This window comes from Perognathus longimembris, chromosome 16 (genome assembly GCF_023159225.1).
Source record: "Perognathus longimembris pacificus isolate PPM17 chromosome 16, ASM2315922v1, whole genome shotgun sequence".
NCBI lineage: Eukaryota > Metazoa > Chordata > Mammalia > Rodentia > Heteromyidae > Perognathus > Perognathus longimembris.
In genome coordinates this window covers 27,005,967-27,024,193 of record NC_063176.1, presented here as the reverse complement: position 1 = coordinate 27,024,193, position 18,227 = coordinate 27,005,967, and the positions used below count along the sequence as shown (strand labels likewise).

Genomic DNA, 18,227 nt, shown 5'->3' with positions numbered 1-18,227 from the left:
CCCCCCATTTTGTTTCATTCATTTTTCCTTCACATGCATTCTTTATAGTCCTTTGAAATGATCCTGTAGCAACATTCTTTTCAAGCCACATAAAATATCTGTTGTGGTACTGAGACTACTAGTGGCATTTAAACATAAACACACTCTTATTAACTTCTTTTTTTTTTTTTTGCCAGTTCTGGGCTTGAACTCAGGGCCTGGAGCACTGTCCTTGGCTTCTTTTTGCTCAGGGCCAACACTCTACCTCTTGAGCCACGGTGCCAATTCCAGCTTTTTCTATATATGTGGGGCTAAGGAATCGAACCCAGGGCTTCATGTATACAAGGCACACACTCTACCACCAGGCCATATTCCCAGCCCTAACTTTATTTTTTAAAATAACATTATTTTGCCAGGACAAGTGGCTTTCGTCTGTAAACCTACCTACACAGGAGGTAGAGATCGAGGACAGTAGTTCAAAGCCAGCCGAGCAAGAAGGTCCATAAGACTCTTACCTCCAATTAACCATCAAAAAGCAAGAAGTAGGGCTGTGGCTCAAGTTGTAGACTGCTAGCCTTGAGCACAAAAGCTCAGGGACAGAACTCAGGCCCTGAATTGAAGTCTCAAGACTGGCAACACACACACACACACACCCTTGAAGACTGGCAAAACACACGCACGTGCGCATGCATAGACACACACTTCAACATTCCTATAAGTAAAAATACAAAAATGAAAAAGAACCAAGAACTTATTTCAGATTTCAATACAGTAGCAAGAAAGAAAGGTTAGTGCCTCTAATGAATGCTAACATTAACTTCTGCAATTTCACAAAAACTTATACAACATTTTGACATTTCTCCCCACACATTCTTTAGTAAGAGATACAAGTATCATTAGTGTAACCACTCAATGGTAACACGCTGATGTGCTGTGTAAAAAAACTATACCAGCTGGGAGCCTGGTTCTCACACCTGTAATCCTAACTGCTCAAGAGGCTGAGATCTGAGGATTGAAACAAGCCTGAACAGAAAAATCCCCAATGACTCTTATCTCCAAGAAACTACTCAAAAAAGTGGAAGTGGTGCTGTGGCTGAAGTACTAGAGTGCTAGCCTTGAGCACAAAGAGGCTCAGCGACAGTGCCCAGGCCCTGAGATCAAGCTCCAGGACTGGTACCAAAAAAGAGAGAGAGAGAGAGACAGTGAGAAAGAGAGAGAGAAAGAGAGACAGAGACAGAGAGAAGTGTTGAAGTGGGTGTAAAAGAAACAATGATTTTCTTATTAAAATTATGTAAAAAGAGATGTATATTATTAGCAATATGTAAAGTTAGGCAAAAATACTGGGATAACTTCCTATTAAAATTGTATGGATTTCCCCCCCAAGTAGCTATAAGTGCTAAAAAGGCCTGGGGGGAAAATGATACCCAAGTACAGTAAGTGCACCCAAAGCCCTGGTTGTGATATTTAATTTCTATTTCTTGCTAGGAGGAAAGATTGACATAAAATGGGTAGATCAAGGCAGGTGCTCATGGCTCATAGCTGTAAATCTAACTACTCAGAGGCTGGTGGGATCTGGAGGATCAAGGTACAAAGCCAGCCCAGGCAGAAATGTCTGTGCGATTCTATGTTCTATTAATCACCAAATGCCAGACTAGAGACATGCTGACATATCTCTAGACTTGAACAGGAAAGCCAAGTAAGAGCACAAGACCTGGGTTTAAAGCCATGGTATCGATATAGACAGACAAACACACAAGAAAAAGAAGAAAAAAAAACAGACAGTTTTTGGGAAGAAGCAGGGAAAGTATAGGATACATTTTTAACAGCTTAATAATGCCGACAAGTAAAGAATACTCCAAAATAAAGACAGATGGTAACATGCCAAAAGGTTACAGAAGCCAGGAATGAAAAGACTCCCACTAGCTAATTTGGGAGGGATTTAACATAAAATTGAATTACCGTAGTTAATGCTGTATATGATATATACACCACATATATAAATAACTCATACCTTGCCTCACACATAAAATAGCAATTAATGAACCTAGCCTGGTGTAGCACTCAGGTGCTAAGGCAGGAAGATTTGAGTTTGGACCAGCTAGAGACTCAAAGAACAATACCCTATCTCAAACATCTCCCCCCAAAATACAAGTTAATGAGTCTTAGTGATAGTAAATGGATGGGGGGGATTGTTTTGAAAGCAGAATACCAACTAACAGTATTTTCTCTCTCTCTCTCGCTCTTACTATTTTCTAAACTCATTATAGTAGTAGCTGATTAAAGTTTAAAGAGAAATGAAACATTCATACCAAAATTTCCCACAATTAAAAAAAGTTATGTGGTGCTAAGGATTGTATCGAGAGCCATCTGCATACTAAGTACTCTATCACTCAGCCACAGTCCCACCCCCCCCCCAAATTACTGACTAGAAAGGGGAAATCAGTAACTTAGTGCACTCATAGGTGACTACCACAAGAAATGGATTAGTTATCACATTGCTATTAAAATAACAGGACAAACTAATATCATACATCTCCAGGCTAATGCACTGAGAACACAACATTTAGACAGTATTCCAATTCCAAGAGCAAAACCTACTAACAAGAAGACATCACACAAATCCAAATTATGAACAAAACTTTAACTAGCTTTTGCTCCGAAAATTCAATGTCACAAAATACAAAGACCAAAAAGCTGTTCTAGATTTTAAACAAAGAGATAAAACTGTTGAATGTAATGAATGATCCTGGACAAAATCCCAAATCAAGAAGCAAAGAGAAGAACTGCAATAAAAGGACATTATTAGAACATTAATGAGGTAACTGCCTAATTTACTTGCATATTAAATATCGATTCATTATTAGATTTTTCTAACTTTGATAACTCTGCTCTATGAACATAGATACATAACAAAAAGCGTTCTTATTCTTAAGAAACACATACTGAAATACTTAGTAATACAGGGAAACAGTGGGCATGGTATGCAATGGTTCAGAAAGAAAACTATCTTAGAAATTATACAACAAATCTAATGAGCACATACTGAAGTTCTTAGTACTTTGTAATTCTTGCTAAGTCTGAATTTTTACCAAAATAAAATATTTAAAAAGAGAGCAAAGGGCTGGGAATATGGCCTAGTGGCAAGAATACTTGCCTTGTATACATGAAGCCCTGGGTTCGATTCCCCAGCACCACATATATAGAAAACGGCCAGAAGTGGCACTGTGGCTCAAGTAGCAGAGTGCTAGCCTTGAGCAAAAAAAGAAGCCAGGAGCAGTGCTAAGGCTCTAAGTCCAAGCCCCACGACTGGCAAAAAAAAAAAAGAGCAAAAAAATGAAAGAGACATAACAGATGTCTGGGAGAATGGTAATACTCTGTTTTTCTATGAGCTGGTTTATAGGGATATGTTCAGTTTGTGAAAGCCTATCGAACTATGAACACATAATGTCACTTTTCTGTATGTATACTTCAAAAAGGCAAGCAATACACAAACTTTTTGGAAGATGAAGCAAAACATTCTTATATTAAATACTGTTATTTTACTTCAATATGCCAATTTGCAGTTAAGTACGTTAAGTTAGAAATGAAGCATTTCTACAGGTAAAGTATTTAAAAGCATTTTTAGAAGTTCTGCACAAACATGTCAGTATCTATGTACATTAATAATAAAGCAATCTAAAATTTTAGCAAGAGAAATATAATGCTAAGCTCAGTAGCACAGCTCATGATTATTCCATGCATGCTTTGAGTCTTGACTACAAGTATTATTACATTTTACAAATTAGGAAATCCAAGCCTAAGAAGATTAGGAAGATTTGTCCAAGGACACACAACTAGTAAGTTGTAGAGCCAGAATGTGTACCCTAGAAATTCCAGATTCTAAGTTCTCAACCACTCTGTACAGCAGAACATCATAAATTCAAGTTGATCTCTTTTTAAAAGTATTTGAAAAGTCAAAAGCATACTGTATATTACAAGTATCATTATATACCCAAAACCATACAGAATGCTTCATTTTTTGCTAACCTAAGTTTGTTTTTTTGTTGGTTTTTTTTTTAAGATGGAACACTCTTTCAAAATAGTACAAATTTATTTATTTTTGGTGAGTCATGGGGCTTTAACTCAGGACCTGGGTGATATCTCTGGACTTTTTCACTTAAGGCCAGCACTCTAGCACTTTGAGCAACAGCTCTGGTTTTCTGGTGCTAAATTGGAGATAATAAGTCTCACAGACTTTTCCTGCCCAGGAGGGCTTTGAACCACAATTCTCACATCTCAGGCTCCTGAGTAGCTAGGATTACAGCATGAGCCACTAGCACTCAGCTCAAAAGAGTATACATTCTTTATTACAGGGACGTCAGTTTATATTGATAGAACACCAGGAGTTTTACACTTAATACAGCATAAATGAAATGTAAAGATACAATGGACTTACAATAATTGAGTTAAAATTGTCTAACCTGCTTGGTGGGAGTCCAGTCTTAAACAAGGATGGAGGAGAAGTAAATTCAGCTTTTGTAGAGGGAAGTGCTGTTTCTTTCTCCGAATTTCCTGTTCTCCCCTGCTGTACCTTAAAAAATAAAAATCAAAAACAAAAATTAGATTATTAGTTTAATTTAATAAAACATTCATATATAATACTTAAAATAAGTTCATAACAACTTTTTAAGCTAACTGTGAAGACTGTTTCATTCTGAGTATGTATTCAAATTGATTCATTTTAGATTAGCATTAGGTGAAGGGCATCAAAGATGGATTATGGGATTCTTGGTAATTCTTTGAGACTTTCACAAATTCCTCCAATCAATACTAATTAATCCAAACAAATTACTTGACTCTGGCTCCATATTTCAGTGACTGAGAAAGGCTTAAATAGGATTTTCCAGTGTTCACTACACTGACTGAAGGACTATTGTAGCCATGCTGACGATTTTCTATTTTAAACCATGTCTTGGTAGAACACCAGTGTGAAAATCTGCTCTTGCACATGCAAATCCTTTCTCCACCTACCTATCACAATCAACAGTACTATATCCTGCCAGTTTAGTAGACTCAGAGGCTTGAATTCCTTACTCTTTTCCTTTTTTATAATAATCTTATCTAAAATCAGTATTGAATTATTAAATTTACAGGCTAGGTACAAGGAGATCTGAAAACCCATGCTCTGAAGGAAGCAGGTCAAAACAAAAGAAAACAACCAAAAAAAAAACCCAACAAAAAAACAAAACCCCTATCTCAACAACAACAAAAGGCTAGGTGTAGTGGTAAATGCCTGTCATCCCAGCTGTGTAGGACATATAAACCGGGTATATGGTTCAGACTAGTCCCTTTCCCCCAGACCCCCACCCCCCCAAAAAAGAGAGAGATTCTACCAGTATGACACAACAGTGACAAATCCTAAGTCATTGTGCTGAATCAATGAAATCTAACAAAATTAACATGAACTAGCTAGTTCCAGGAGTGACAGTGACCAGGGAAAGAATGAGGAACATAGGGAAACATTGCAGGGTGATAGAAACGTTCTGAGTGTCCACAGTGACAGTTGAATGGTATGTAGATACCTGTCCAAACTTATCCAATTCTTTGATTTATGTGGATGCAGTCTGTTTGACAGTTATACAACAACAAACTTGATAAAAGATCACACAGCTAAAATTACAGGGAATGACATTATAAATGTATTTAAGGCAAATAATGATGATACTAAGGTAATTTCTGGCTATTATGTTAGTAGTATTTGTAGTGTTTTAAAATTTAAAAATTTATGTTTTCCATGATCAAAGCAAATTCTTCTACATGTAAAAATTGCTTGTGATTCTAACTTTTCCTTTATGCTTACTTTCTTTATAACATAGTCATTATACTAGTTTGGAGACTTCTAACCGCTGTAGCAACTTTCCTAGTCAGCTTGAATTATCACTGTCTGCTTGCTTGTCTTCAGATGTGGTACTCAGGATTTGTTAAACTAGAATATACAGTAAGATATCTATTTCAAATAACCTACCAGTGTAAGAGATTAAGATGTTTTAACTGATTTCCTAAAAGCAAACTCATGTCAGATCTTACAAATCCAAGCTAAACTAATCTGTAGGCCTGAAACGCTAAATGTTCATGCAAATTATGCTTCTGTTATGCCAAAAGCTTTGGAATTATTTTTTAAACTTCTCTTGGCTGGCTATCATAGCATAATTTACAAAAGTTTAACATTATCAATATTTTTAAAAGGAAATTTGTTAGGTGTGGTATGCAAACTCAACAGATTATGCAACCATCTTACAATTATCAGCTATGATTATCAAAAATTATATAGCATCTGCAAATGTTTATCAAATAATGTTAAGATATTAAAAATAAACTATGAAAGCCATAAACAAATCATCAAAATTGTATTTCAGGGGCTGGGAATATGGCTTAGCAGTAGAGTGCTCGCCTTGCATGCATGAAGTCCTGGGATTGATTCCTCAGCACCACATAAACAGAAAAAGCCGGAAGTGCCGCTGTGGCTCAAGTGGTAAAGCGCTAGCTTTAAGCAAAAATTAAGCTAGAGACAATGCTCAGGCCCTGAGTCCAAAGCCCAAGGACTGGCAAAAAATGAAATAAAACAAAAATTTTATTTCAACCCACAAAAACAAAAAAATTGAGAATGCAATAGAAGCTTGAAAGCTGATGAAGCAAATTACATACTCTCGAGGAAGGAAACTGGAATGTCTTCTCTGAAAACCCAGATTATCATATAAAGAAACAACTTAGTAGAAAGCCTATACTCAAAAAAGTTCTATTCACTACAAAGCTTAATGACCAACAATTAGCAAACATTTGAGCAAATTCCAATTAAGAATCCAAAAACAAAGTTAACTTGAATCAGACCACTGAAGAAATGTATCAACATATCATTAATATCCTTTAAGATAGAGAGGGAGTGGCTGGGAATATGGCCTAGTGGCAAGAGTGCTTGCCTCGTATACATGAAGCCCTGGGTTCGATTCCTCAGCACCACATATATAGAAAAGACCAGAAGTAGAGCTGTGACTTAAATGGAAGAGTGCTAGCCTTGAGCAAAAAGAAGCCAGGGACAGTGCTCAGGCCCTGAGTTTAAGGCCCAAGACTGGCAAAAAAAAAAAAAAAAGATAGAGGGAAAGGACTTTGAAAAACAAAAGTAAGCAATTACATTTAAATATCAATTTCCTGAGAAATAAAAAATGTAATAGCAAAAGTTGAGTGCCATAGCTCACGACTGTAATCCTAGCTGCTCAAGAGGCTGAGATCTGAGGATTTAAGTTTGAAGCCAGCCTAAGCAGAAAAAATCTGAGACTCACATTTCCAAATAACCAGCAAAAAGTTGGAACTTAGAGGCTTGGCTCAAGTGGTAGAGCACTAGCCATAAGCAGAAAAGGCCCAGTGATAGTTTGAGGTACTGAGTTCATGTCCTGGAACCAGCAGACATATACATACCTATGTATGTACATGCACATATGTAACATATATACAGACATACCCACATACATATAAAAAGCACAAAGTAATACTTCTTTAGAAGGAAAACACCAATGCATACGTATGCACATGTGTGCACATATGGCTATAAAAATACTTTAAGAAAAAGGGGTTCGAAGTCACCCCAGGGCAGGAAAGTCCCTGAGACTCTTATCTTGAACAAAAAAGCCAGAAGTAGCACTCTGGCTGAAGGGTAGAGTGTTTGCCTTGAGCACTGAGGCTCAGGGTCATGGCCCAAGCCATGAGTTCAACCCCCACAACTGACAAAAAAAAAACTCAGTGGTCCATTTTTCTCTTACATACATGCTACCCATTTCCAAGTCTCTCTTCTTCTGCCATTACCCAAATTATATAATTATTTTTGTTTTTGTATCCAATTAAGCCACTTTGGTTTTATACCTGAATAAACTTCATCATCTTTTATTCTGTTTTATTTAAAAAAAAAAACACAAGATAGGAGTGGTAGCACATGTCTGTAACTCTAGTGCTTGAGGCAGGATTGTGAGTGGAAGACAAGGCTGGACCTGAACTACAGAAACGTAACCCTAATCTCAATAAATAAATCCTTATAAACATGGACATATATAAAGCACTACCAAAGTGTTCATTGCCTTCGCACCTATATAATAAATACCTAGAGGTTCTTTTGTAGTATTTCTACTTGTTACAACACTTGATAAAACATTATTTTTTTAATTATACTAAAGATGATAGTGAATTATTTCTTCATTAAAGAGGAAAAAATTATCTTTGTAGTAGACATGAAAAAGAACTTAAATTGGGGTTCTTAAGTCCATTCAGCACTAAGTTTAGGCCCTTGTTCATTTCATTCCCATAAGACTACACAGATCTCTAAGTGGCCTTTCATCTCCCTTACACACTGCAGTCTATCATTTCCATTTTATACACTAGATTTTCAAGCTATTCCACTGTTCAAGAACCATCAAATAGTTTTTCACTACTTATAAAAATGTTGGTAGAGGGCTGGGAATATGGCCTAATGGCAAGAGTGCTTGCCTTGTATACATGAAGTCAGGAGTTCAATTCCCAGCACCACATATATAGAAAACGGCCAGAAGAGGCACTGTGGCTCAAGTGGCAGAGTGCTAGTCTTTAGCAAAAAGAAGCCTGGGACAGTGCTCAGGCCCTGAGTCCAAGACCCAGGACTGGCCAAAAAAATGAAAAAAAATGTTGGTAGAATAATTTGAGATTGAAGTCTTAAACTGGGTGCTGGTAGCTCATGCCTGTGAGCATAGTGGTTCAAAGGGAGGTTGGACAAGAAAGTTCCTGAGACTCTTATCTCCAATAAACTACTCAAAAAAAGCCAGAAGTGGCACAGTGGCTCAAATGGTAGAGTGCTCGCCTTGAGCAAAAGAAGCTCAGGGACAGTGCACAGGCCCAGAGTCCAAGTCTTAAGACCAAAACAAACAAATCAAGATTAAAGTCTTTCTCGACATGGCCCAATTTCCACCATTTCCTACAAACAATAATAACTATTAAATAAAAAGTTTGCCATACACATTACCAAAATACTCTATTGCCAAATCTGTATTTCTAACTCACTATTATTATTTAAACACATTTGCAGGGCAAAAAAGCTAACAGACTACATCCATCAAAATCAAGTCCACATTGTTTCACAATCAAATAAGCCAGAATAGAATGGGACAGACAACCTAGTTTCAATAACTAATAATCTTTAAATTATTTCAACAGAAATTGTGAGTATCTAAATTGGCTTAACATTAGTGTAACAATGGTTATCTTCAAAGAGAGATCATCTCCAAGATTATATTCTTAGAAATCTACTATGAAAAGAAAAAAACTAGTGTACAGAAGCAAGAGTGCAAAAGGGCAGGTCTCATTTCTGTTAGAAGAAAATACAATGTCGGGCTGGGAATTGCCTACTGGCAAGAGAGCTTGTCTCATATAAATAAAGCCCTGGGTTCAATTCCCCAGCACCACATATATATAGAAAATGGCCAGGAGTGGTGCTGTGGCTCAAATGGCAGAGTGCTAGCCTTGAGCAAAAAGAAGCCAGGGACCAGTGCTCAGGCCCTGAGTCCAAGGCCCAGGACTGGCAAAAAAAAAAAAGTGAAAAAAATACAATGTACCACTACAAATAAAGTAGCTTAGTATAAAGACAACTTTTCAACCTATTGACTATAATCAACCATAACAAAACATTCAGTTGCCTAAGTAGATAGTGTCACCAAAAACCCAAAAATCATTCAAAATAGGCAAAATATTAGTAATTACTTTCAAAATATGTACAACAAAACAAAAACCAAACACCCACAGTAGGATGTAAATTAAAATTAAATTCTTTATACAGAACTGTGTCCAACAGAGCGGCTACATCTGCAGATATAGCACATGCATTGCATAAGGCAGTAGTTTGGTGGACAGGACTTGTAGTCCCCAAAGGGACACAGAGTTCCATATCCAGACCATAAAAATTCTCTGAGTATGTAACCCAATCTAATTGGTGACAAAAAGAATACTCATCCAAATTTCACAAAATAAAGTAATGAAATACAGTTTTAGTCTTCAAACTGGGTATCTGATTATACCACAGCATATAGAAATTAGAAGTCAGACTTGATACCGCTACTACTGACCTTCAATTCCCTCACATAAACACAGTCCTTTTCAGTATTGCTTTAAAATGTGACTTTATTCCATTATGTTAATTTCCCACAGATTTTTCAGAGAATGCTTGAAAGTTTTAAAATCTTGAACATGACAGCCATGATAAATGTTATATGTATAACACCCTTACCATAAGTTTCAAGAAAATGTGGAAAAATAAGCCTCCAACTCTGATAATAAGGAGCAGAGTACGATCTACAATTAGTACTTAAACTACTGCTGTGAGCCTTATCCTACACACAAATATGTACTAGACTCAAAATAAAACCACAACATACAGCAAAGAATAGTTTTACTTGGCATTTGTTAGTATGAAAGGCTATAAACTCACATGCTTGCAAAAGTGAAGATAAAACAACAATCAACAAATATGCAAGTCACCAGGAAGCTGAAGGTTTGGGAAAAAAGTAGCTATTTCAACTTTAAATCTGTCCCTTGAGTAGTGGTACAGGAGCAGACTCAAGAACAAAAAAAATGAGAGCAACCAAGGATAATTTACTAAAATTCACCTTAAAAAGATTGAATCTGCCATCTTGGATCTCTGCACCTGGTGTAACTTCCATAGTACAGTCTTCGGCCTAAGTTAAATAACATACTCCCCATTAGGATACCACACAATTTTTAGTTTACAGGCCATATAAAGACAAACTAGCTGTGGCTAGTCTGTGACTAGTAAGAACATAAAATAATCATTATTATGAAACCCTAAAAGGGAAGGAAAGGGAAAAACAAACAAGGTAAAGAGAATAAATTTTTTTAACTATCAGGTAGAATTTAATCATGTTTATGGGGGGAAAGTGACTTATCCAGGGAGTCAAAATGGGATAGTAGAAAAGGCAGGGTTATTCTATTCTGGAATATTTACTAATTACCGTAATTTTATTCGTAGTAGAAGTAACTGGTATAACTTCAAGTCCCATTCGTATCCTCTTTTGTTTTTCACAGTAAGCTTTCCAAGTATCTTCATTAAACCCATAATTAAAATAATCAGAAAGATCAGCACCTAAGGACAAAACATACTTTTACTATGCAAATAATGAAGTACAAATATAAAAATACAGAATTTATGTCTTACCACCCGTTCTAATTTCAGTAGTTTTGAAAACTACTCCCATGAAGCAAAGATGTCAAAACATTTTGATCAATATTATCTTGCTAGAAATAGTAAAATAAAAATGTCAAGGACACTTTGATGAACATATTAACTTGTAACTTCCCTGTACAACCTTTTGAAGAAAATAATTTTTAAGATACGCAAGTCTACATTTACAATAATGCTTAGCTACTAGATTTAATAATATTAGTGCTTATTATCCATCTTTTGCTTAAGACCAAAAAAATTATGACAAACAAATGTTAAATTGATGTTAAAAGATATTTTCTGATAACCTCACATTAGAATCTTTTGAAAAGAATATAATCTACAATAAGCTTACCAGGTTTACGCCATGGCTTATCTTCAAAAGAATCCAAATCTACCTCCAAGAGTGGAACTCCATTAATACTTCCAGGTGCATCAAGATCTACCCCTTTGACTTTTGTTCCTATTTCACAGAAATACAATATGGTAAAAGAGCTAGATGAGCAAAAACCTGGGAGACACCAGCAGTTTACTATTCTAGACACTAAAACTGGCAAGCATTTTAAACAAAGCATTAATGTTTACCATAAATAAAAGTAGGTAAAGTCAAACTTCTTGGTGTAACTTTAAGATAAACTGCATGGAAAGAGTAGGGGCTTAATGTTATGATGAAAAAGGAAAAGATTACTAGACAGCAGGAAGTTGCTAACTTCCATTTGTAAAACTTTTTATATAGTCTGATTGAAGCTGTATGTTTTAAAGGTTGTAAGATAAGCAAAAAAAAAAAAATATATATATATATAGTCAGGTGTCTGGTTCATACTTGTAATTCCAGTTATCTAGGAAGCTGAGACCAATTGGGAGGACAGCAGTACAAAAACAGCCTAGGCAAAAAGTTTGTGAGATACCCTCTGCAGTCCTTCCCGTCCCCACACCCCTTGCCCCATCTCAGCCAATACTGGGCACAGTGGAACACTCCTGTCTTCTTAGCTACACAGGAAGCTGAAAGGACTCCAGGGAAGAAAAAAAAATCATGAGACATTTTCCCTCCCACCACACACGCTCAACAGAAAAAGTAGGGCACATCTATGGCAGGAATATAGTAAGAAGTATAAACAGGGAGCTGGAGATATGGCCTAGTGGCAAGAGAGCTTGCCTCGTATACATGAAGCCCTGGGTTCAATTCCCCAGCACCACATATATACAAAAAAATGGCCAGAAGTGGCACTGTGGCTCAAGAGGCAGAGGGCTAGCCTTGAGTAAAAAAGGAAGCCAGGGACAGTGCTCAGGCCCTGAGTTCAAGGCCCAGGACTGGCAAAAAAAAAAAAAAAAGTATAGAAAGGAAGGTCACTGTCTATGCCTGTCCATGCCTGTCCATGCCTGTCCTGGAGAAAACCTAAATAAGAAGGGCTGAAGGCATGGCTCAATCAGTAGAGTTTCTGCCTAGTATACTCACATCCCTGACTATACCCCAGGACCCATTAAATAAACCACAAATAATTATATAGCTAGAAGAGCATACAATATTTACCACCTGGCCATTTACAGAAAAACAGTCAACATCTGGGACATATGGTCAAACACTGCTCACTGAAAGAGCTAGTTAACATTACTTATGATCTAGTCAACATATATGTATCTTCTTTTCCTACTGATGTAATTACAAATACCAATCTCTTACCTGTAGTCCCATAAACTCTTCCCCCGGTCTTAATGTTAAGATTTACAGGCGCTGTACCATAACTCCTAAAAAGAAATTTTTTTTAAATCCTGAGAAAGATAAGGTATATAAAACAGGAATATAGTCAACTTTTTTTGGCCAGTCCTGGGGCTTCTTGGACACAGAGCCTGAGCACTGTCCCTGGCTTCTTTTTGCTCAAGGCTAGCACTCTACCTCTTGAGACACAGTGCCACTTGCGGCTTTTTCTGTTTATGTGGTGCTTAGGAATTGAACCCAGGGCTTCACGGATGCAAGGCAAGTACTGTACCGCTAAGCTATATTCCCAGCCCTATAATCAACTTATTAAATAGCCACACAGTAAATGGGAAGACTGACACTAAGATTTTATACTAATTTTGTCTGTCACTTGTTTAATAGAGATAAAAAGTCTTACACCCATATCAAGTCTCCTTGCTAACTCAATATCCCATTTTAACAAACTTTACAAGAATAATGTATACAACTTTGCTTTATTTCCTCATCATACAGTTATTTGTTATACAGCAATCCTGTCAAGAATGTAAACTCTCCATCTTGTTGTAAGCTAAGCAAAGAGGATGAGACAGATTTGACTCCTGTCTTCATGATGCTTACATTTTCTAACAATCAAAGGTCAATACAGCAAAAGTAGCTCAGGGATATCTGTAAACATTATGATGTAGAAAAGTTCTAGCTTGAAAGTACACAGAAATTAAGGGCTGTCTATAAACCTCCTTGTTACAGGCTACAAAAAATAGAAAAACCAAGTCTCAAGATAGGTGCTAGACTCTACATACCTAGGTTTTGTAAAGAAACTTCAAAAGAAATGAGCCAAATAGATTTATTTTAACTTCTCCTCCTATTTGCACTCAATTGCTCTAGACTAATACCTTCATCTCCATAGACAAAGGCAAGAGCTATATGTAAGCATAACTATAATTCATGAAACCGGAAAGTACTAGAAAAAAATAAAATTAAGTACTACGGAAGTCTTCAGTACATTTTATAATTCACACCCAAAAACATAGTTAGGTTTGTTTTGTGCTGGTCCTGGGCTTGAACTCAGGGCCTAGGCACTGTCCCTGAGCTTTTGCTCAAGGCTAGCACTCTACCACTTGAGCTACAGCTCTATTTTAGCCTTATTTGGTGTTTAACTGGAAGTAAGAGTTTCAAAGCTTTCCTGCCTGGGCTGGCTTTGAGCCACCATCCTCAGACCTCAGCCTCTTGAGTAGCTAGGATTACAGGTGACAGCCACCGGTGCCAGACATGTTTACTATTTTTACTTTTAAATCACCATTTGCTCATCTTATACCTACCCAAACAAAAAAATTTGATATAACAGTATCTACTAAATTTGTGCAAGCTATAAAGACCTACTAGTCCCATATTATTATGCATCCAACACTATTTACTTCCTCAAGTGAAGATGAGAACCACGTAAGAATTTCTAGTCCTTGGGGATAGGAGGGAAAACATGGGGAGGGTGAGTACACTGTCCAAACAGAAATATACTCTTTACCTGACTTATGTAACTGTAACCCTCTATCAACTTTATAATTACAATTTTAAAACAAAAAAAATATTTCTAGTCTTGAACTACGCACAGAGGCAGTCTACAATGCATGTGACATGCCTGTAATCTCAACACTCTTAAGAGGTTTGAGGCCAGCCTAGACTACATAAAGCTGTCTCAACAAAACATAAAAAGGGGGCTGGGAATATGGCTTAGTGCTTGCCTCGCATACATGAAGCCCTGGGTTCGATTCCTCAGCACCACATATATACATATAGAAAAAGTTAGAAGTGGCGCTGTGGCTCAAGTGGTAGAGTGCTAGCCTTGAGCAGAAAGAAGCCAGGGACAGTTGCTCAGGCCCTGAGTTCAAGCCCCAGGACTGGCAAAACAAAACAAAACATTAAAAAGGATTTCTACTATCAATATGAGTAATTAGTTTCTTCTCTACCCTACTCACTAAAACTACAAGCATAGTCATTACAATGTGAATATGGCTATGAAAATACATGAATTACCTTTAAGTTTCCTGAAATAAATGCCTTTTGAAAAAGTTCCACTAACATCCAACACTATGTAAATATTGGCTGACTCCAAATAAGGCTGTTTAATAAACTATAATGACATGAATGTAGCTATTTTATCCACTCAATGCACAAACTTTAAACCATATTACACCACCAACCTGGAAAATAAACTTCTAAAAACAGTAAGTTTAATAACAAAATGTAGCAATAGCAAAATAAAATGCTTTATTGTAACCCCTTCCAATCCTTAAGATCGGCATGGGAGTCAATGACAATTCAATGATTCAATGACAATCCATTAAGTTTGGTCCAGTTCATAGAAAATAAAACTTCAGATCAGATAAAAGGCCTTATGAATAATTACACCTTGAAGAATAAATTGTGATGAGTATAAAGACATACATCTGCTTTTATTGTAAAGGTGATATACAAAGGAATTACGGTTACATAAGTGAGGAAATGAGTACATTTCTTTTTGAACAGTGTCCCTTCCTCATTTTTGGTACTGTTTTCTACAGAAAAAATTAAAATACTAAAGGTACATAAACAATAAAGTAAAAAAGTATCAAATACTGATGCAAATTATAATTTAAGGCCTTCCAGTTATAGTAAAAAAATGTTATAGTAATGAGTTCTTTTAAAATAGTTTATATGCATGTATCAAAACTTGCTGCTTCCAAGTACCTCCCTAATTAACTATGTTTAAGAAATAATTATCTAGCTGGAGCAACTGTAACAAATGTTCTTTTGTATCACCTTTACCTAAAGAACATAAAATCACCAAAGTCGGGGCACTAGTGGCTCATGCCTGTAATTCTGGGTGGTGATGGTTCACACCTATAATGCCAGTTACTCAGAAGGCTGAGGTCTGAGGATTGTGGTTCAAAGCCAGCCCAAGCAGGAAAGTCTATGACACTTCTGTTTCCAATTAACCACTAAAGTCAAAAGTAGAGCTCTAGCCTGGAGCAATAAAAGCTCAGGAACAGCATCGCGACACTGAGTTCCAGCCCCTGGACTGGAGCACAGGGATGCATGCACACAGGCACACACGTGTACACGTACACACATACACACACAAAAATAATAAAGTGAAACCAACCATAGACAATCTGACCATCTGATCTAGTCATAGGACTTTTGCTATATGACTTTCACATGGTGTTACTTGAAAATAACTTACCCATACTGTGGTGCGCCTGTTTTAATATCTCCTATAGTGACATGAACATCATCTTCATCATCATCACTGTCACTATCACTATCATCTTCAGTCTCGGTCACTTTCTATGTATACCAATATAAAAAGTTATGAAATACATTTATTTCAATATCTTATATTAATAAGTTATCCTGTGTTTTGAGGTAGTTTCGTGTTTTTTTTAATGAGTTGTGGTGCTTTCCCTGAGTCTCTTTGTGTTCAAGGCTAATGCTCTACCACTTGAACCATGGAGGCACTTCTGGTTTTTGAGTGGTTAATTGGAGATAAGAGTCTCATGGGAACTTTTCTGCCTGGGATGGCTTTGAATTAAAAATACCCAGATCTCAGCCTCCGGAGTAAGCTAGGATTACAGGTGTGAGAGTTTTAAGAGAAAAGTTTAAAGCTCCTAAAGCTGCTACATATTTCTACTTATGTATAATTTTAATCTTCTATCTATTAAATAGGAAGATTATAAAGAAATACAACTTTTTTGGCATCAATTGAAAAAGAAAACCTAGTAAATTTATTTAAACAGTATTTGTAATTGATCACCTTACAAACTGACCCATCTTGCAAATGGATAAGGCAGTATGCAATATACTAGATAATTTTTTAATTAGTTGATAAATTCTTGGAAAAAAATGAGTCAACCATGAAATTCAGTGTCAAAATTAAAAAGTACAGTTAACAGAGCAGCCTGATACTCCTAGCATTCATTTATACCCAGAAGCAGCCCTGCATGCAAATGGTAGAGGAAATGAACCTTACATTTCTTTAAATAAAGTAGAGCTATTTAGGAAGGTTTCATTATGGCTCCAAAAGGCTGTGTTTAGTTAAAATAGTTAAAAAGAAAAGAAAAAAAGTTCAACTAGACAAAATGCTTTTCTGTATAAAAGTTTGCAGAAAAATAAATTGCCTTCTTTTTACAAGATGAAAATGTACTTTTGTACATTTGATACAGTCAGAGACTACCACATTAAAGACACTGCTAAAAACTACTATTATTCAAACTTAAGTTCTGAGACCCAATGTTTGCTCTGAAAAATCAAGCTCATTTGTGGTATATTTAGTTGATCTACAATCATTCAGTTATTTGAAAACAATAAATACCAACCCTTTGTACATGCTCTATTTCCTCTGAAGTTTCTCCACTATTTCTTTTCCTAAGTCCTGCATGTAGTCCTTTTGACAGCACCAGATGAGATAGATGTAAGGGGTTTGATCACATAGGATAATGGAGTTATATTAATTGGTGATTTTATTTTTAAGTAAATCATGAAGTTATTGATAAAGATTTTGAACATGAAAATCAGTGAGCAGCAAAGCTTTATATTTATGTTACCGGTTTTGGTACGCCATTTTCAGTGGCTTCATCTTCAATTCCAGAAGGAGGATTAGCACTGCAAACACAAAAATAAGTATAGAAGTCAGATCCTGTTTTTCAAATTACAAATAGATCATACTGATATTTTTAAGCTACAACTGGTAGTGTATTCTAAAAATTATCCTACTAGATGGTAAAATCTGTCAGATCTATTCCTTGCTATTCCTATCATTTTACACAAAACAAGTACTCAACATTAGAAAAGGAAGTATAACTTAGTATAGTTTTTGTCTAGTATGCATCAAACCCTGGGTTCAGTCCCCAGCACTACAAAACAGTAAAAATAAATAAACCACATTAGAAAGAAAAATTGAAATGACACTAGTTAGTTCATGAACTACAACTTGATGGTAGGATGGATATAATTTAAGGCTTTTAATTTGCCAGTACCAGGATTTATCTCAAGGTTATCAAGCTTATGTGACTTGCCTATTTAGCTCGTACCAAACTTCTAGCCCGATGATTCACTGATTAACTGGAGATGGGAGTCATGCACACTTTTCTACCCTACCTGGTTTCAAATCTAGGTTTCAGCTCCTCAGCTTCCTGGGTAGCTAACATTTCAAACATGAGCTACTGGTGCCAAGCTTTTACATTTTTTAAACATTCTGCACAATACACCAAGTACAGGTAGATTACACCTGTAATCCTGGCTACTTGGGAAGCTGAGATCTGAGGATCACAGTTCAAAGCCAGCCAGGAC

At 36.4% G+C, this 18,227-nt stretch overlaps 1 protein-coding gene across 15 annotated transcripts in view; it reads right to left on the bottom strand.

Moving 5' to 3' along the window:
* Fip1l1 (factor interacting with PAPOLA and CPSF1) overlaps positions 1–18,227 on the bottom strand; it is a 65,018-nt gene that overhangs the window by 41,494 nt on the left and 5,297 nt on the right. For 9 of the 15 annotated variants that reach the window (XM_048364792.1, XM_048364793.1, XM_048364790.1 and 6 more), the window contains 7 exons: positions 17,483–17,540; positions 16,123–16,226; positions 12,888–12,952; positions 11,562–11,669; positions 10,998–11,128; positions 10,635–10,703; positions 4,440–4,549 (listed from right to left, as the gene is read on the bottom strand). In XM_048364792.1, coding sequence (XP_048220749.1) covers positions 4,440–4,549; positions 10,635–10,703; positions 10,998–11,128; positions 11,562–11,669; positions 12,888–12,952; positions 16,123–16,226; positions 17,483–17,540 — 645 coding nt within the window. The remainder of the gene's footprint in view (positions 1–4,439; positions 4,550–10,634; positions 10,704–10,997; positions 11,129–11,561; positions 11,670–12,887; positions 12,953–16,122; positions 16,227–17,482; positions 17,541–18,227) is intronic. The other 6 variants (XM_048364800.1, XM_048364801.1, XM_048364804.1 and 3 more) reach the window with 1 other exon arrangement.